This window comes from Mesocricetus auratus, unplaced genomic scaffold (assembly GCF_017639785.1).
Source record: "Mesocricetus auratus isolate SY011 unplaced genomic scaffold, BCM_Maur_2.0 Super-Scaffold_100676, whole genome shotgun sequence".
Lineage (NCBI taxonomy): Eukaryota > Metazoa > Chordata > Mammalia > Rodentia > Cricetidae > Mesocricetus > Mesocricetus auratus.
The window spans coordinates 4,091,357-4,111,750 of record NW_024429266.1 but is presented as its reverse complement, the minus strand read 5'-3'; the positions used below and the strand labels follow the sequence as shown (position 1 = coordinate 4,111,750).

Here is a 20,394-nt window from a genome sequence, read left to right as displayed (position 1 = left end):
GCGAACTGGGAGCATGGGGAGAGGGAAGAGGGAGTTAAGAGAAAGAGAAGGGGAGAAGAGGAGGGGAGAGGAGGGCATGAGGGATCAGGAAGATTGAGTCTGGGGACGAATAGAGGAGAGCAAGAAAACAGATACCATAGTAGAGGAAGCCATTATAGATTTAAAGAGAACTTTGGCACTAGGGAAATGTCCAGAGATCTACAAGGATGACCCCAACTAACAATCTAAGCAATAGTCGAGAGGCTCCCTTAAAAGCCCTTCCCTGATAATGCGATTGATGACTACCTTATATGCCATCCTAGAGCCTTCATCCAGTAGCTAATGGAAGAAGAAGCAGACACCCACAGCTAAACACTGAGCCCAAGTCCTGGAATCCAGCTGCAGAGAGGGAGGAGTGATGAGCAAAGGGTTCGAGATCAGGCTGGAGAAACCCACAAAAACAGCTGACCTGAACAAGGGGAGCTCATAGACCCCAGACTGATATCTGTGAAACCAGCATAGGACTGATTCAGACTCCCTGAACGAGAGTATCAGTTAGAAGATCTGGGCAATCTATGGGGCCTCTAGTAATGGATCAGTATTTATCCCTAGTATATGACTGGACTTTGGGAACCCATTCGACATAGAGGGATATTCTCTCAGCCTCGACACATGGGGGAGGGTCTAGGCCGTGCTCCAAATGATATGAAGACTTTGAAAATCCCCCATGGAAGGCCTCACCCTCCCTGGGGAGCAGAAAGGGGGTGGGATAGGGAACTGGTGGGGGACCGGGGAGGGGGAAGGAGAGGAAACTGGGATTGACATATAAAACAAGCTTGTTTCTAATTTAAATAAATTTTTAAAAGAAGTTAAAATATCTGTCTCAAATTATACAAACTCCAGCAAACTTCGACCATGGTGACATTCTCGGATGGCATTCTCTACGCTTTTGGGATGCCTCAGTCACCTACCTGTGGGGTGAAGTCAGTGATCTTCATACTGTAGTATGAGCCACTGACACCCTGTCTGACAAAGCCCTGTAGACGAGCAGAGAGAAATTGGCACTGGGGATTCCAAGTAGAAACACGAAGTCATGAGGAGAGGGACACTCAGGAACCCACGTGTCCACGTTCAGGCAGGACACCATCACTCACAACAGCCCAAAAGAGAAACAATGTGAGGCAGCTGAACGGATAGACAGTTATGCCCAGTGTGGTAAGCCCATAATGGAGCACTATTAACAGGCAGACGCTCAGCCAGGATAGGAAGAACAGGCCGTCGAGACCCTAGCCAGGTCAAGAAGACGGCTCCCCTTAGGCCTGGATCTCACTCGTCAGGTGAGTCATTTAACCCAACGTGACACGTAAACAATGGAGTATGGGTCTGTCTTTAATGAGAGACAGTCACGGATCACAGCATGGACGGGCCTTGGAAAAGACATGCGGGGTAAACAGACGCACAAAAACGCAGCACATGACTCCACTTCCATTAAGCACCTGCCACGGCCCAAGCCATGGAGACCAGGAGCTGGGGAGAGACCAGACATCAGGCTGCCGCGGAACAGGTGTGGTTTCGGCTCGGTTCTGAAGAGGGAGAGTGGTGATGGTCGCACAGGGATGGCGGCATGCTAAATGTCACGTTTGCCTGGCACGCCTAAAACTGGCTGAAGAAGGGCTAGCGGGATGGCTCGGTGGGCCAAGGACCTGCTACACAGACATGAGGGCCCGAGTTCAGATCCCCAGGTCCCACGTGAAAACACAGGCAGCATGTACCCGTAACCCCAGCTGTGGGCAGGAGGAGACAGGATCCTTGGGGCTCACTCACAGCCAGTCTAGACAAAATGGTGAACTCTAGGCTCAGTGAGAGGTACTGCGTCAAAAAAAAAAAAAAAAAAAAAAAAAAACCCACAGTAAAGAGAAACCAAGGAAGACATTGTGTGGGATGGTTTTATGTCAACAAGTCATCTGAGAGGAGGAAATCTCAATTGAGAAGCTGCCTCCACAAGCTCGGGCTGTGGGCAAGCCTGTAGGGCCTTTTCTTAGTTAGCACCCGGTCCATTGCATGTGGGGCCGTCCCTGGGCTGCTGGTCCTGGGTTCTATGAGAAAGCAGGCTGAGCAAGCCATGAGGAGCAAGCCAGTGAGCAGCACCCTCCATGGCCTCTGCATCCTCTCCTGCCCCCAGGTTCCTGCCCTGCTTGAGTTCTCGTCCTGATCTCCTACCATGATGAACAGTGATATGGAAGTGTGAGCCGAATAAACCCCCTCCTCCCCAGTGTACTTGGTCATGGTGTCTCATCGCAGCAATAGAAACCTAAGACCGACACCTAGCGTCGACGCCTGACCTCCACACACACGTGCACGTGCGCATACGAGCACACACACACATTCAGAACCACCAAACTTACTTTGACTCTAGTAAAAAAAAAAAAAAGATTTGAGATACCAAGCGGTAATTCTTTTATGGTTTTGACCCATGTTCCAGCCCTCCACCTGAGCCATCAAAACATGAAGTGTAACGTAAGCCAGTCTCCCTCCTCTGGACTTCAGCACGAACAGAACATTGCGTGAAAGATGGGCTTCTCCCACGGCCAGGTACCCAGCTTTATTTCTAAGACAGCTTGTGTTCAACGTGAATGATGTGTTTACACTAAGTACAAGCCCCAGTCAAGCATGCCGAAAGAGGGACTGTAGCTGTGGAAGTACGCCCACTCACTGACACGGCGACCGTTTGTTTGTGTTCCTGCCCTTGGAGTCCAGGGGCCCGAATCACATGGAGGGGCAGACCCTTCACCTTCTGTGCCGTCCTGATTCTATGTCGCAGGGCACTTCTGCAAGGAAGGTCTGGCTGGCCTGCTCACACACTTCCTACCGACCCACACAGGAAGTCCGTCCTCCTGTGTCTCACCTGCATGAGTTCCTGTCATGGGGCTGGGGGTGGTGAACCAAACCCAGTTCCAGGGACTGATGTCATCCTGACTGAGGTCTGATCTTGGTGACCTGCTATATCCCAACCTGGTGTTGTCGGTCCTTCAGCTGGGTTCTGGGTTATAAGGGGACTGAAGAGGGGAGAGAGGGTCAAATAATAGGAGAGGGAAAACGCTTGCACATTTCCTGTGTTCCAACAAACACTTCTGCTTCTGCTTATCCTGACAGGAGACCTGGAAGTCAGCAGATGGACGCCAAGATTCTCCTGGGGCCAGGGTGGATGCAAAAGCACAAAGATCAGAACAGAAAAATCCAGGGGCTGGGGCAAAGCTCAATGGGACAGTGCTTGCCTAGCATGCAGCACAAGGTTCTGAGTCTAATCTCTAATGCAACACAAACAAAACACAATGGCAACAACAAAGTAACAGGGAGCTTCAGTAACTTCTGGTGGCCTTGCTCTGTGATCTCTGTGAAGTGTCACAAACAGAACTACCACTTCCAAGGCATCTGCAAGTTTTGGCAAATAGCACGGTGGCGGCCGCACTACCTTAGTGAAATGAAGAAGCGGCGTTAGTGACTGTGAGACAGAGTTACCAGGCGCTCAGCCCGACTTCACCTCGCTGTGACATCTACTGTGTACAGCTGACAGACTACGAGTACCAGCATGCCAGCCCAAAGGAAAACAAACACACTAAGTCACGGCAGGGAAAAACTGTCCACCTTCCACAGGAGAAGGGAAAAGGAAAGGACCCTCCAAATGAACCTTTAAATCTTAAGCTACTAATAAAGAAGCCATACAAGTTTCAACCACATTTATTTTACATCATGATTTCTTAGTCTCGTTACACTGACAGTTTGGGGGAATAAGCACCCCTTCCCTTTTTGTTGCTTGTGTGTTGACAGAAGAATAAAGCGGAATCCAGGAGGATGAGCGGAGAATGCAGGACGTGGAGCAGGGGAGAGGCGAGCTGGGGGACAGGCGTGTTCCCACGAGCGTTAGCAGCATCCACCAGCAAGTCCGAAGCTGGCAAGAGTGTTTTTCCTCAGCTAGCCTGGCCCTGCGCAGCACTGGGCGTTCCTCTCCACGCTGTCAGCCGTGGGGGACACTGTTCACAGAGCGTATTTAGTGTGTTACTCAGCAAATATCAACTTAATCGTGTAAACCAGTCTTGTATAGCAGAAGCACCATTAGCTGCCACCAAAAGGTCCTTCACTCAAGTAAATCTCCCTCCCTCCCACACTTACAGCCTCCTCTCATTCATGTCTGCAACACGCCAGAACCCCTGAAGGCGAGTTACGTCACGTCTCGGGGAGGGCGAGGGCAATGCAGCTGCTGGCGATGGTCACCAGTCTCGCGTCCAGTCAGCAGGTGGAAGGGGGTCTGTTAGCCCCCTGCCCCATCACCTCCTCTAAGGCCTCGTCCCAAGGCTCTGGCGCACCAGCTAAAGGGTGACGGAAGCCTAGACACTCCTGGAGCTCTGTCACGAGGGGCTCTGTCTCCTGAAGAACACGCCACATGACGCTCATCTTGTCAGCTCTGCCCAGTCCACCGGCGTGAAAAACGGGTGAGATTTGATGTCTTCAACACCAGCCACTCCGGCACCCAGACGCTCCAGAGGGTTGAACTGCAAGAGCTGAAACGGGAGATTCCATGAGTGACAGAAACACAGTGGCAACGACGGGAAAACAGGCTGTGGAAGGGAAGGGCTTCGGGATTCAACCAAGCGATAAATAGGCCACCTATGGCCAACCAGCTGTCTGGCTGTGGGCTGGTGGAGCATCCCAACTGAGTGACAACTCTGTCAGCACCTGAGTAACTCGCTGGGGTTCCCTCATCCTCAAACAGGATAAGATAGACAGCCACTTTCTCCATGACTCAGGAATCTGGGAGCCCCACAAAGCCTTTCACTTCCTTAGCAAATACAGCACATCAGGAAGGCGCAAGCTTGGATGGGAACAAGCAAATCTACCTCCCCCAAACCGCTTCTCTGGAACGGCTGGTGCATTTGGTGAAGGAATTTAGTCCAGTGAGTGAAATATGCTATGACTTGTTCAGAATTAGGAATTATGTTTAAAACAAGCAAATAATGTCATAGTTAGTCAGATTCTTAACAGTTAAAAACCAGAATTGATTGTGTACAACCATATGGAGGCCCTGGGCATGCTGGGAGAGTGTGGCAGAAGCATTCCTGCATCCTCACATTTGTGTCAATAGCTTTACTAAGTAAGGGACAACTTATCTACGGGATGCAGTGCTAACCGAGTCTGCACACTCTTCCCTCACTGAGCACAGTGCCCGGGGACTGAACCTTCTGGAGGCAGGTCCCGGCCTACTTCCTGATCGACCGTCCATGGTGCCTCCCCTGTAGTTAGTCCATTCACTGGCTGCACTGTACTGAATGACACCGCTGTTCAGAGTCGCGTGTGTTCCTCGGAGTTTATTCCTAGGTCAGAACCCTTCGTTCACACAGCACGTTAGAATACAACTAAGAAACTGCCAGACTTTGCCGGTGTGGCTGTACCTGTCCACACTCCCCATCAGCGGTGAGCAAGGTCTCTGGGTTTTCTGCCCAGCGACCTCTGACCTTGCATAAGAGCAGCTCTAGAGGGTTAGTGGCATCTCGCAGTGGCTTTAGAGGGTTAGTGGCATCTCGCGGTGGTTTCAGATGGTTAGTGGCATCTCACAATGGCTTTAGAGGGTTAGTGGCATCTCACAATGGCTTTAGAGGGTCAGTGGCATCTCGCGGTGGCTTTAGATGGTTAGTGGCATCTCACAATGGCTTTAGAGGGTTAGTGGCATCTCGCGGTGGTTTCAGAGGGTTAGTGGCATCTCGCGGTGGCTTTAGAGGGTTAGTGGCATCTCGCGGTGGCTTTAGAGGGTTAATGGCATCTCACAATGGCTTTAGATGGTTAGTGGCATCTCGCGGTGGCTTTAGAGGGTTAGTGGCATCTCACAGTGGTTTCAGAGGGTTAGTGGCATCTCACGGTGGCTTTAGAGGGTTAGTGGCATCTCGCGGTGGCTTTAGAGGGTTAGTGGCATCTCGCGGTGGCTTTAGATGGTTAGTGGCATCTCACAATGGCTTTAGATGGTTAGTGGCATCTCGTGGTGGTTTCAGAGGGTTAGTGGCATCTCACAATGGCTTTAGATGGTTAGTGGCATCTCGCGGTGGCTTTAGAGGGTTAGTGGCATCTCGCGGTGGTTTCAGAGGGTTAGTGGCATCTCGCAGTGGTTTCAGAGGGTTAGTGGCATCTCGCAGTGGTTTTGGTTGCACTCTGCAGTGACTGACGACACTGATCATGATTGTGTGCCCTGGTAGCCACTCATAGAGACTCTGTGCTGAGATACCTCACATCCGCTCATTTTCAAACTAAGTTGTCCTATTGGGTGACAAGAGTTCTTTATTCGCTCTGAACATAAGCATGGGCAAGCGGTTTGCAAACATCTTCGCAGCCTGCGGCTTGTTTTCACATTCTTCAGTAATCTTTAAAGTGCTCCCGTTTTTTTAATCTTAACGAAGTCTACTTTATCAATATTCCTTTTGTGGATCACGCTTTTGGTGTTGTATCTAATTAGCTCTGCCGTAGCCCAAGGCCATGAGTGTTTTCCCATGTTTTCCTCTACAGGCTTTACAGTTTTAGCTCTTCTGCAAAGGCCTGCAAGCTAGTTTGCGTTAATTCTTGCATATGGTGTGAAGTGAGGGTAGGGTCTAGTTCACTGTGGTTAGCAAGTGCGTGTTAATTTCCAAGCATCTGTACAAAGCACACTGCCATCTTGATGCCTGCAGCACGAGGTCATCTAGTTCAGACCAGCGTTCGCTAAGAACGGTCTAGATGCAGGGTTTCTCTGCCTCTGTCACGACAGTCGGACAAAGTCTCCCCAACCCACCAGCCTTCTCAAGGCATAGTTCCTCCTCTTATCGTTTTCTCTCTCACTTGTTTCTCTTTCTTCTGTTGGCCTTGGGTTTACTTTATTTGCATAGTTCTTTTTCTGTGTGTATTTACTCATTTTTAAAGTAGGCACTCATGCCTTGAACTCATGGCAATCCTCCTGCCTCAGCTTGCCAAGTATTGGGATCATGGGTGTGAGCCCCCGTGCCCAGTTCTTCCCTGAGTCTTAAGGTGCAGCCTTAGACTCTGAGGGATGTGAAAGCCAGTGTGGCCATGGGAGCAGCTCCTTCCACGCGCCCCGCCCGGGATGTGTTCCCACTGCTATTCCATCAGCACTGGGTGTGGCTCATCTTATGGTCTCTTCTTTGACCCGTAAGTTACGGAGAAGTAATTCCCAAGTATCTGTGGATTTAGCTGACTCTTTTGGGATGGGGGGGGGCTCCCAAGGATGACCTTGAACCTCTGACCTGCCTGTTGCCTGCTATTGACTGATAATTCCTCTGCTGTGGTCAGAGTACACTGCTGGACCTCAGGCTTGCTAATCACCGAGGTTTCTGTGAACACAGCACATGCTCACCCAGGAGGCCGCTCTCGGTACGCATAGCGGACGTGTACACACTGCAGTCACTGCAGAGCCTTCCGCTGTACCAGTCCACGTGTCTGTCCTCTGAAGCCTGCTAGTGTCTATAACCGCCTACGTGAGACATGGGCCGCTCTGTTTGCTGAGCTATTTTTCCTCTCCAGTCAGTCTCTGTGTGTACTTTGGGGCTGTTACTAGTTACACTTGTTACATTTTCCCGCCCCTGCCCTAACGTCCACTCTGCTGACCTTTAGTGTCGTCACTCCAGCCCTGCGGGTGACTGTGTGCACACTTTACCTGTCCCCACCTTTGTCTTTAACCCACTTGTACCTGAACTCAAGGCCGTCCCGAGCAATTTAAAGACCTTTGTAGAGTGTGTACAGACACTCACTTTGAGTGTTCCCAGGGTTCCTTTAGCAGCTGCTGTGGGAACCACACAACTTGATTTATCACGGTCTGCTTCGGAACAGCACTAAGTCAGCGACAGGCAGGGACTTTCCCCTCCATGGCCCAGCTCTGCCCCTCTAACACTGCTGGGTACAATCCAGGTCCGCGTGAATACCAGGACACATGGGTGGCTGCTCCAGTCCGTGACAGTGCTGGAACAACCGATGTCCCCCCATGCACTTCAGGTGTCTTTAAGCCACAACACAATGCAACCAATATGCAAATAACTCCTGCACTCCAGTGTGCAGACACAGTGACGAGAAAAACACGCAATCCTTTCCAGCTCATACTGTGACTCAATATGTAGCCCAGGCTGGCCCTGAACTAATGGTCATCCTCCTGTTTCAACCTTCCACATGCTGGGATTATAGGTGTGAACTGCCAAGCCCAGACAGCCTAGAATTTTAAAAATTATGTATATATATATATGTATGTATGTATGTACATATATGTGTATGTTGTTTGAATTCATGGATGAAGAATGGACTTACACAAAGAACTACATGTATACTGTATCTATACATGTCATAAGCCCAACAGCACTAGCTCATAATTGTCATTTCATGTGTCTGTATTTTTTGAAACAGATAGGGGAAGTAAATGGGGAAAAACACATGTAGACTTTTTATGAACTGCACTGTTCACAGTGTACTCAGACTTGAGCCCAACCTGCCACCATCTCCTCCACCCCGAGTCCTAGCTCTTGACATGTACGGCCACGGCTGGAGCTACTTCGGCATTCTTTATCTGGGAGTGTCTCTACTGCACCCTTTGTGAAAAGGAAACGCTTATGAATTACAGGCTGATATCCCCCCAATACTATAAATGCTATTCTAGGGTCCCCCGTCCCTTGTTGTTCTTGATGAGAAACCAGGCATCAATACCCCTCCCATGAGATGAGTCTCTCTCGCTGGCTTTACAGTGTCCTCTGTTACTGCTTTTCAGAGATCTGGCACCCGTGTGTCCGCACGTGGCTTCCATATTTCCATGCAGGGTCCCTTACCCTCCCTCCACAAACACCTTTTTTTCCTTGCACCACAACAAACAAGATGGAACCAAATAAGCAGCTAGAGCGGAGCATCTCACACGGTTTTCTCTGACACTTACTACAGACCGCGGCTCTGAATGCACGCACCTGTGCCTACCAGACTGCGCCTTCCCACACTTCTTCCTGTTGGTGTCCTCGCCCCTCCCTCCTCTTCCTCCTCACCCCTCCCTCCTCTCCCTCCTCGTCCCCCCTCCTCTTCCTCCTCTCCCAAGCCTCCTCCTTGCCCCCCCTTTTAAATTCTGCATGCTTGTTTTGAGGTGGGATCTCAAGTATCCCAGGCTAGACTCAAACTTACAAGTAACCAAGAATGACCTTAGCAGCAGGCATGTGCCATCGTGTTGCTTCTGCTCGGTCTGAGAGGGGAACTTAGGGCTCTGTAGCATGCCAGGCAGGCACACTGCCCACTGAGGCGCGTCCCCAGCCCACAGCTACATGTCCTTATTTCACAGGGTGGGGGAATTACTTCAGCTCTGACACCTTCACCTTTTCACACCGCAGCAAATCGCACATCTCAAGAGCTGTGTCCTTCTACCCTCCGTTCACGACACCAGCGTCGTGAGAAGCCCCAAGTCCAGGGCTCTAAAGTCACCCTTCATTCTGTGTCAACCCCTCTGCTACTCCCACACCTACCCTTGTCCTACTGAACTGTGCCAGAGGCCCAGCAGAAAAACACCCAGCCCACAACAGCACGTCCACAGCGCTCACCAGGCCCCTCCCTGTCTTGACTCCAAGAGCTCTGAGCAGTTTCCACCTGACTGAGTCCCAAATGGAATCAAAACTACTCTAGGACAACATGAGGGGATTGTTTTCTTTATATGCCTCCTCTCTCTTTTAATTTTTATGTTCTCTGAGTTCAAAGCATCCATATTCACTGACTAATTTCAGTTCGCTTGGTTCACCACTTAAGATCACCTTTTTGTTTTATGGCTTCCATGGAAGTATAAACACTGCAGTGCTGTGAGCCCCTCACAACATAGCGCCTTCTCTCAGCAGAACCCCTGCCTCAGGACAACCCAGGCAGAGGTGAGGAGTCTTCATCTGACCACGACTCTCAGACACCCCGAACTCTTACATTCCCTGAGTATACACAGGGCCTCAAAAAGTTGAGATTTCAGAGCATTTGGGATGCTGCATTGGTTCCATTATGACTGCCCAGCCATAAAGTCTACACAGACGCTACCGAACCCACATCCTGGAAAGACTTGTGCTGTGTTGTCACACAGAGGAGAGTTAGTGGGAACAGCTCACGGGAGCCCAGACCTCTGACTGTGGCATCTAAGTTCTCAGCAGAGTCTTTCTCAAAGCCACCAGAGCTATACAGACGGGCATAGGGCTCCAAAGCCACCAGAGCTATACAGACGGGCATAGGGCTCCAAAGCCACCAGAGCTATACAGACGGGCATAGGGCTCCAAAGCCACCAGAGCTATACAGACGGGCATAGGGCTCCAAAGCCACCAGAGCTATACAGACGAGCATAGGGCTCCAAAGCCACCAGAGCTATACAGACGGGCATAGGGCTCCAAAGCCACCAGAGCTATACAGATGGGCATAGGGCTCCAGTCCCACCAAGGGGAGGAGGCCCTGGGGCTGACTTGACAACGTTATAACCCTTCTCCCTGTGAAATGAGAATTAAAGAGTGGAGAAACCACTCGACAAAGGGCTACATAATACAATAGGGGATAGGGCAGTCCCAGATAAGCCCAACACAATCTAATCTTATACTCCATAAATAGATGGAGCTAACTCAATATCAGCCCCAACTTAACACAAAAATTAGTACCGAGTTCCAGCCCTTCCTCTGATCCCGCAAATGGGCACACTCACCGTGAACGTGACTGCACGTGAGTCTTCCCTGCCCCCAAACACTTGCTAACGGCTTTACTGCAACGGGCTCTGCTAACCTGCAAGCTGAGGGTAGTCAGCCAGGAGGTCGGTCAATTACCTGTTGAATGAGTGAGCGAGCCTCTTCAGAAACACAGCCTGGCATGTTCAAAGTAGTGTGGGTGTTTATTCCTGCTGGGTGGCACTCCACCAGGGTCTGCAAGAGTCAATCAGTTACGTCTCTTATCCCGGTCACCTCGCACCCTGCCCAATCCCCGAGCACACAGGCAGCAACTACAGAGAGCCGACACCGTCTACACTGGAGGCACAGCTATCAACACAGCCTCGCCCAGGCGGATCAGGCTGTGGGCCTAGAGGTCATCAGCAAAGCAGCTGACAGCCACCGTGCTCACACCACAGGCCTGCGCACGTGTCCCTTCTCCTTCATCGCTGAGGGCCTGGATCACAACAGTCTAAGCAATGCACAAACTTCCAAGAGTGGGCCGACAGCTCTGAAATAACTAATGTTCTCAAAAATCTTTCTAGAGTAGAGTTTGTTAGTCAGCGCTTCAACCTGTATGTAGCTACATTTTTACAGTGTAACTGCAGACATCAGTTATTGTGACGTCACAGTGATCTTTTACAGTGCAGACATCAGTTATTGTGACGTCACAGTGAGCTTTTACAGTGCAGACATCAGTTATTGTGACGTCACAGTGAGCTTTTACAGTGCAGACATCAGTTATTGTGACGTCACAGTGATTTTACATTGCTAATTCATACACTTAACAAAAGTGGGACTACGCGTCTCCTCCAGTTTCTTCCCCAGGAGGGGACGGGCACAAAACTCAGTTAAGGTCTCTTGACCTCAAACATCATGCTTAAAAGCTTCTAATCAGAGAGAGTCCACTCTCTGGCCCCATACTAGAACAGGTAGATAGGGAAAATGTTCCATACAGGGGAAAAATGTTACCTTCAGTATCCATACCAGTTTTAAAAAATTAATCCCCTTGGCTTCAGACAAGAACCGGAAAAGACTCTGGAGGACTCTAGCACACGCCTGTCACGAGCCCCACACTTGTGGTCCTGTGTCACGGGGAGGGCAGGGGAAGAGCCGAGTCTCTCCCTGGATAGCTGTGGCATAGCAGAGAGTTGCCATCAATTTATCCAATGCTACATGATTTTTAAAAAATTGGAATCTTGATAAATTCCTCTGCCTGTTCTGACACTGAAGTTTCCCTCAGCCCTGATCTAACGACTACAAGGCTAGCAGGTCTGACTTGGAGTCGGGGCGGCATCTGGATGCGCGCACTAGGTGTCGAGGTCACTGCGTACCTTGCCAGTGAGAAGTTCGAAGAGGACAGCACCCAGGCTCCACCAATCACAAGCTGCAGTTTCTTCTGTGACTGCTCCAACCTCTAAACACACCAAAAAAGGTTGATATTAAAATTCCAGAGGTCAATTAAACTTTCAAAATTAACATGTATTAGCAAGGTGACCTTGTTAATGCTGAGAGAGCAAATACTCAACACTCCTGGGCTTTGAAACCCCTGAAAGTCGCTTTTCTCTTGGTCACCTACTGGGGTTGCATTTTTCCCCGACACAGTCATACATTAAACGGAGACATGTGTTCTTTGGTTGACGGAGGGACACCTTCAAGACACTGCACTTGAGGTTTTACAAACCAACCAGATCAGCACTTCCTTCCCCTTTCACATTCAAGGGAGCACAGCTGATTTCCCCTTCCAAACCACCTTTTGTTTTAGAAATAAAGGCTCCTTGTAACCAGAAGGCCCTTCAAAATATACCTAAGCCAGTATTAATTACCATTAGAAACCAGGCGGCACATGTCATCCAATGTCGCATAAGAGCAGGCGAGGACCACCCTCTCCCCTCATCTGTTTCTTTCACTGAAGAAAGAGTCTATGGAATGCAAGCCCACCCATTCTGAAACACGGAAGAAATACTGTTTAAAACCACGAACGGAAATGCTAGGGGTTTAGGACGGCCAGAAACTATACATCTACCTGTTCACTCCTGGAGGAACTTTGGAGTGCCATTCTCCAGCTTGCTCCATAACGAGCGCCAACCAGCCACTAAACCCGCTTGAGACCTCACTCTTTCATAGTGACAGCAGCTTAGTCCCAAGGCCTTGCCAGTATCTGTCCTCTGACACCATTCGAGCAAAAGCAGCTCACTACTGTTTCACTGCAGGGAGCCTACGACTCCAGACAAGAACATTCGGGAGCTTCTAGAGGGCTAGTGAGGACTTGAAAGGTGAGTGGAGCAGGCACAGGGACTCTGGACTTAGCCAACACTCTGCAGAGCACCCTGGGGGGGGAGGAGAACACTCTGCAGAGCACCCTGGGGGGGGAGGAGAACACTCTGCAGAGCACCCTGGGGGGGGAGGAGAACACTCTGCAGAGCACCCTGGGGGGAGAACACTCTGCAGAGCACCCTGGGGGGGGGGGGAGAACACTCTGCAGAGCACCCTGGGGGGGGGAGAACAACGCAGCTCTCAGCTCGTCGGATTCCACTCCTAAAGCAAGGGGTGGGGGAGCGATGCACTCCCCAGCAAAGTACCGGGTGTGGACCACCTCAGCAGCCTGTCACCTCCTTGGGGCTCCAAACAGCCTTAGCATAGGTCGAACCGAACCCCTCCTCAGTCCTTCCCAGCCTACCGCGCTTCCCATGGAACCACAACCTCCCTTCTCTGCCAACCTGACCTCAGCGCCCACCAGCTACTGTCCCTGTAACCTGAAAGACCAGGATCCGTCTGGCACGGTGTGTAAACTGTGAGGTGCATGCACTCCACGGAGCCCTGCTGAATGACATCGTTACACGGAACTGAATTACAAGCGCACACTGTTTTCAAACAAGAGTTCCGATTAAAGAGCACGGGGTGAGAGAATCGGCAAATGTTTTAGTGGCCCGCCTCTGGGACGGTGAGGTTGTTTAATACTCATCAGCCTGCACAAACATCTCGGTGATGCAAACCTCGAGGGCAGAGTGAGGTGATGACAGAGAGACCAGGCTTGCAGGACAGTAGTTGGCATAGGGAGGGCCGTGTGCAACCCTCCCACAGTTTCTACGAACTTAACGTTCCCTGTTAGGAGGCTGGTCAGACACCGAAGGCCTGGCATGAGTCTTGGATCTCCTCTGAACCAGGTGAGCTTGATCTGGGGGTCTATGGGTTAAATTTTGTTCCAAGCTCCAGGACTCACGCCTTATTCGGCAGCCCTCGGGAGACACAGCCCTCGGGGGCTCTGTTTCAGAGCTGCACCAACCCCCACCTCCACACACAGAGCCACTGTCACCTTCAGAAAAAAGCTCTTAGACAGTTAGCCAGGGTGTGTGTTCACAAAAGCCTTGGAAAACTAAGGAGGAAACGGTCACAGGCCTGCAACCGAACGTCACCCTCCGCATGCTTCCCTCCAGTCTACACACCAGAGCCCTTGCACGGCGTCCCACTGGCCATTCAGTGACACGCAAGTGTCTTGCTCAGGCATACTCATGCAATCAGACCTCCACGAGGCTCTCAGTCTATCCCTTCAGCCAGTACCGACACAGAAGCAGTGTAAGTTAGGCTCCGTATTGGCCCAAGTGCTCCAGACTCTGACGTGCTGGTAAATAATGTGACTCTAAAGCAAGTGTCCCTGCCAGCACCCAGGGAATGTGTGTTTGTCCTCTACTCCACTTCTTTAAGCAGAGTCGGCAGCCATGTGCTACCTAGTTTTACTAAGGTTTTACCCGTTCAGAACTCAGGACCAAAGGGACAGTTCAGCCACCCATTTAGAATGTGCTAGCAACACCCTGCACTTTCCATGCATGGACACTGTTATACTGGACTAGTGTCCCAGCAACAGGCACGACAGTCACACAACAGACCACATTGCTAGGCTAACTAGTGTGTGTGTGTGTGTACACATATATGTATGTATGTGTATGTATACACACACACATACACACACACACACACACACACACACACACACACATATGCACCCTCAGTACCGAACTGCGTTTCCTACTTCAATCATTTTAAGCTTCCTAAGGATAAGAAACAGAACTTCTTTGCATGGAATACCTATGAGACGGAGACAGCATCTCTGAGAGCAGCAACAGGATGCTGACCCAGCCAGCTCAGAGAATGTGGAAGTCAGAAGATGCCTCGTGTAGGATGACACAGCCTGTCTGAGGAGCCCCAGCCTCAGCCACGCCCGTCTCCATTTGCAGGCTTGCTGAGGTGGGCCTGCACCATTAACGTAATGCACTCCCCAAGGCCAGCTCTGCAGTCAGACAGCCCTGGTGGGAATTCCCAGGTCCTGCACAGACAGGCCTGGCATGTCCTCTTCTGTGCTGTGGACTTGGCCAGCTAGTCCTCCAAGGGCGAGGTTCACCAGCTTTAATGCCCTGAAACCCCTGGCCACATCAACCAGGTGTCTGCCAGGCTCCGGCTGCTTCAGTTGTGGATGGTGAGTGGCCGTGGCCCCGTGGGAATGAGACCCAGCACAGCAGCCCCGCAGCCCCGCAGCCCCGCAGCCAATCCTTTCTCGCCTCTGTGGTTCACCCACTCGTCGAGGACGCACAAGGCACAGGCACCACTGGTGACACCCTGAACTGTGCCCTGGGGCCTGCCGCTGTCACTCCTCATTTCCTCCCGAGAGTCGCCTCTGCCGCAGCCCCGGCTCTTCCTTTCCCCTGGCTCTCTTTATCTCTCTGACACAACTGGCTCCAGCCTCTGAAGGCACACGGGCTTCACACTAGAGCTATGACAAAATGTCTGGCGTCACTCGGGGAGGAACAACTTGCTTTGGCTCGTGGTTTGCAGTCTCCAGTCTAGGCTGGCCAGCTTCCTTGCTTATGGCTCCAAAACGAAGCAAACCCTGGCCGGGAGCGCACGGTGAAGCAAGGCTCTCACTTCATGGAGACCGGGGAGAGAGACAGAGGGGCCGGGGACACGACACGCCTTGCCATCACACGCCTTCAGCAGGACACTTCCTCTGCCAGGGTCCCAAACTTCCAAATAAGATCAAGTGAGCACTCCGAGAGTAGGTCGCTCGCTGACAGGGTTAGCACCACGGAGCCCAGCCACTTCCCACAGCTGGGAGCCGGCAACCACACCCTTGGTGCACAGCCCGAGAGACTGCCGGCCACCCGAGAACCCGTGTGCAACAATACAAAGGCCCCCGCACCGTGTGGGCCTTTTAACCCGAGTGGCCGGTGGTGCGCTCTTTCCCATGGGAGGAAATCAAGTTTCAGATCCACCAATGTAGCTTGAAGCACTCTGAAACGACTTCGTCGTATCAAGCAGGGTCTGATTAACGTGACGCTGACATCACGAGCTACTGTGCCTCGTTTCCTGGGTGACTCTAATTCACAACAAAGAGTTCTGCATGTAGGTAAGATACAAAGAAGAACTTTCTAGCGGCTGGAGGCTGAAATGTTAGGACAAGTGAACTAAGTTCTCACTGAACTCCTGTTTCACAGGTTTTAAACAAAGTCTCTCTCCTAAATTATCAGAATGAATGATGTTGGTTGCCTTTTTAATACCCTTGAGAAACAATTATTCCTAGATCAAAACTTTTAATATGTAACACAAAATTACATTGCTAAAAAGAAACGGGGGTTTTGTAGTTGTCAAACCCACGGCTCTAAAACTGGTGTCCTTGCAAAGTCCTAAAAATCACTGAAACCCCAGCACAAAGCGAGGGCAGTGGCTTACACAGACAGCTAACGCGTTCACTGCAGGTACGGAACATAGGCCGCTGAGCTGGCTGGGCGGGCAGAAGTTGCACGAGCCTGGGGCTCATGTCTAAAGAGAGAGCCAGATGTGGAGGCTGAGGTCCGTAATCCCAGAACTCTCGTCATGAGACGGGAGACAGACACACCAACCAGAGGCTCACGTGGACAGCAGCACTGAATACGAGACCCTACACACTGCAGCACCCTCCCAGCGCCAACACGGGATTAATTAAGGTTTTAGTGTAGAGATTGCAACGGATGCCACATAAAGCAGTGTAACAGGGAAGCTGGGAACCCTCTTAGATTAACGCCATTTTGAAAGTTCCTTGGAGCATGCTCAAAAGGACATTCTGCCGATTTCAAAGTGGTTTTCTTATGGTCCCCAAGGTGTTAACTTCCCGTGTGCCCCAACACCGCTCCATCCTGGCTCTGCAACTCCTAGGCTGGGTGATGTCCTTGCTCGCCACAAGTATAGTGGCCTCACAGGCACAGAGCAAAATGACCAGTGAACCCCCCCCCACCGGAAACAATCCATTAGGTTCTCCTCTCAGAAACACGACACGACGGTGGCGTCAAGGCATTAGAGGCTTTCGTCTGTGCATCATAGAGCTAACGGGCTGGGCTCTGGGCCTGTGTGTGAGCTCTGCTCTACGGTGAGGACAGCGGTCTCTTCCACTCCTCCCGCCTCTAGCGGCTTTAATTCTATCTTCCGGGAGAGAGCCTTCAAAAGTGCTCTCGAGCTGTCCTCACGGCTTCTCCTCTCTCCATTAACTTAAGATGCCAAGGAGTGGATAACGCCATGGTGAGCAAGTGTGCTTCAGCCTCTGTCTCCGTCCACACACGCCCCAGCCAGCCGCCGGCGAGCCGCCCGCCTCCCCTCGGAACTCGCCGATGGCCTGTGCCATGGGGTGCATCCCATCTCTGCGCAGTGTGAAGACTGCGGCAGCTTGAAACCCATTCTAGTTCCTAACCTCGGTATAGAATTTTAATTCCTACTAAAGACCGAACCGGCACGCTTTACAGGGGCCACACAAACTTGGACACAACAGCAAAGGCTACAGTATCAGCTGTGAGACAGCGCCTCGGTCTCACTAGTGTTGACTGTCTCGAGAACGCTCAGCAAGCCTGGTTAGCTTTCAGAAAAATAGCATGGCCTGTGGTGGCCTGAAAGAAAAATGGCTCCCAAAGGGAGTGGTGTTATTAGGGGATGTGGCCTCATTGGAGGAAGTGTATTATTGGGGGTGTGGCCTCACTGGAGGAAGTGTATTATTAGGGGGTGTGGCCTCATTGGAGGAAGTGTATTATTGGGGGTGTGGCCTCACTGGAGGAAGTGTATTATTAGGGGGTGTGGCCTCATTGGAGGAAGTGTATTATTAGGGGGTGTGGCCTCACTGGAGGAAGTGTATTATTGGGGGTGTGTCCTCATTGGAGGAAGTGTATTATTAGGGGGTGTGGCCTCACTGGAGGAAGTGTATTATTAGGGGGTGTGGCCTCATTGGAGGAAGTGTATTCTTAGGGGGTGTGTCCTCACTGGAGGAAGTGTATTGTTAGGGGGTGTGGCCTCATTGGAGGAGGCGTGTCACCGCAAGGGCAGACTTTGAGTCTGTTTGCTCAAACTTCCCTCAGTGTGACTATCGGTCAACTTCCTATTGCCTGCAAGATCCTCGCTTTCGGCTCCAGCACCACGTCTGCCAGCACGCTCACATGCTCATCGTGACGACAGTGGACTGAACCTCTGAAACGCTGAGCCATCACCTCAGTTATGTTTTCCTTTATAAGAGTTGCCGTGGTCATGGTGTCTCTCCACAGCAATAGACACCCTTAGTGAAGACACGGTCTTAATGATGTGACCACCCAAGGCTGAAACACAGAATGAGAGTTGCCTAGCCCGTGACTGTCTGTCTTCTGAGGCTACTTCTCATATCCCAAAATGACTGTGTTTCACTGAGCCTAGAGGTGTAACTACAATCAGAAGCTCCGAGACAGACAGAAAGGGCCAGACATACTTCTGAACCTGTGGTAGAGGCAGGCCTATGATCCCAGCACTCAGAGGCTAAAGCAGAAACATCATGAGTTCAGGGGACACCAGTCTGTTTACAAAGGGAGACTCGGTTTACAAAGGGAAGATCTGGTTTCTAGCCACAGGGCCAGTGCACACTCACAGTACTGAGGAGATCTGCAGATACTGGCCACGTGCCTACGATTCCAGAATGCAGAGCTGGCACCCTACACACCTGCCAGACCAGGCCCGCAACCCCAGGCTATGCAGTTTGAACTCGGGATTCAGCAAAGGCTCAAATTAAAACTAAAGCCAAAGACAGAGCTGAAAACAAGAAAAGGCTGTGAGTGAAAACTACCTTCCCACAAAGCATTACAGAGATGGGGCAGCTGCATCTTCTAGGCAATTGTGGTCCTCCAGTATCCCAAATTCAGAATCTGCGTTACTTTTAAGAGATGTTAAACTGCCTTCAAAGGACAACTTCATAACCTTTCCTGGCAGCACACCGTCCTTGCTGGCTTCCTCTAAGCAGGAAGTAAAGAAATGTTTTAATTTCCTTAAGAGAAAATTAAAAGTGTCTGATCTTGTGTGTGTGTGTCATGCATGTATACCTGAGTGTGTGCGTGTCAGTGGTAGCTACACTGTTTGACCTTGTATGTGCGTCACGCATGTATGCCTGCTTGTGTGCAGGTTATAGGTTGGACATCAGTCTTCCTCATAAGCTCTCCACTTAGTTTCTGAGGCAGACCTTTGATGTACCTGAGACTGGCCAGTTTGGCTGGACCGGGTGGCCAGGGTTCTCCAGGAACCCACCTGTCTCCACCCCTACACAGTGCTGGGGTGACAGACAAGCCTTGTCGGGGCAAGTGAACTGCCTCATCTCCACAGCCCTGAATAACCGGTTCTCTGTGATACTAAAACTCCCTCTTGGAAAAACAACCAAGAAAAACCAATTCCCTTTTAGGGTCAGAGAGAAACAATATAAAAATGAAGGGGAAATTTCATTAACTTAAAATTAAGCACCATGCACACACTTGTAACAGTGGGGTCAGGGGAAACTGGCATATCTAAGTCCTTCTGAAATTTAAAGTATTCTGTGAAATTCAGAATAGTCAAGATTTCGCCAAGTTCTTACAAGGGAGCCAGGCGTGCGTGAGGCACTTAGATAGTAAGGCAGGGTGGTTTAGTCAACCATCTGCCATTAGTGACATGTTAACCAAGGGAAAGAGCATCTTCCTCCTGTGGCAGCATCCCTCGGCTAGCGCTGGGAAGCATTAGTCCCTCGCTCCCTCACAGGCAAGCGCTCCCTGCAGCATCTGTTGCTAATTGAAAGGGACTAGAATTACAAAATCCTAGTCAATTTCTCTCACAGCTCTTGCTGCGTGTAAAGATTTTCTATGCAGGGGCGAAGCATTAGTTTTCCACCACAGCTGACGACTGGAGAGAAAGCATTCCGTGTGCCACAGTTACGGCTCAACTGTGAGTCGAGGGATGGCCGAGCATGTCTTTTGTTAGCTCGGTGCACTTCCGTTCTGTAAACACGACTCGCTGCCTATGAAGGCCTATTAACATCCTAGTTAGCCAGTTGTAGATGTCCTCTGTTGGGGCAGTCTCCTTTGATAAAACTTCAAGGTGAACTGTCAATATTATGCCAATTATGTCTTTATATCTGGCTCCCAGGCATAGTTCCTGGGACACAGGAGGCATTTAAGAAATGTTTGTTGAACACATATTCCAATTGTATCGTATAGCATTGCTCACTCACGGCATTCGAAGTACCTACAGATATCCGAGGACACTTGTTTTAGGAGCCATGATCTGTGAGGCCTCTGCACCTCTGCACCTGGCAGACTGCGAGGGTTAACGGCAGGTGGAACGGACATTCGAGGTGCTGGGAACGGGAGTCGCGCGGTTGCTAACAGCAGCCCTGCTAGCTACCTGACAGTGGCTTCAGCTGGAG

At 50.8% G+C, this 20,394-nt stretch overlaps 1 protein-coding gene across 4 annotated transcripts in view; it reads right to left on the bottom strand.

Moving 5' to 3' along the window:
- Window positions 1–3,701: 3,701 nt before the first annotated feature.
- The window catches only part of Rps6kc1 (ribosomal protein S6 kinase C1), a 120,160-nt gene continuing 103,467 nt past the window's right edge, over window positions 3,702–20,394 (bottom strand). For all 4 annotated transcript variants that reach the window (XM_005082885.4, XM_013122638.3, XM_013122639.3 and 1 more), the window contains 3 exons: window positions 12,026–12,108; window positions 10,812–10,907; window positions 3,702–4,538 (listed from right to left, as the gene is read on the bottom strand). In XM_005082885.4, coding sequence (XP_005082942.1) covers window positions 4,428–4,538; window positions 10,812–10,907; window positions 12,026–12,108 — 290 coding nt within the window. In that variant the 3' untranslated portion in view covers window positions 3,702–4,427. The remainder of the gene's footprint in view (window positions 4,539–10,811; window positions 10,908–12,025; window positions 12,109–20,394) is intronic.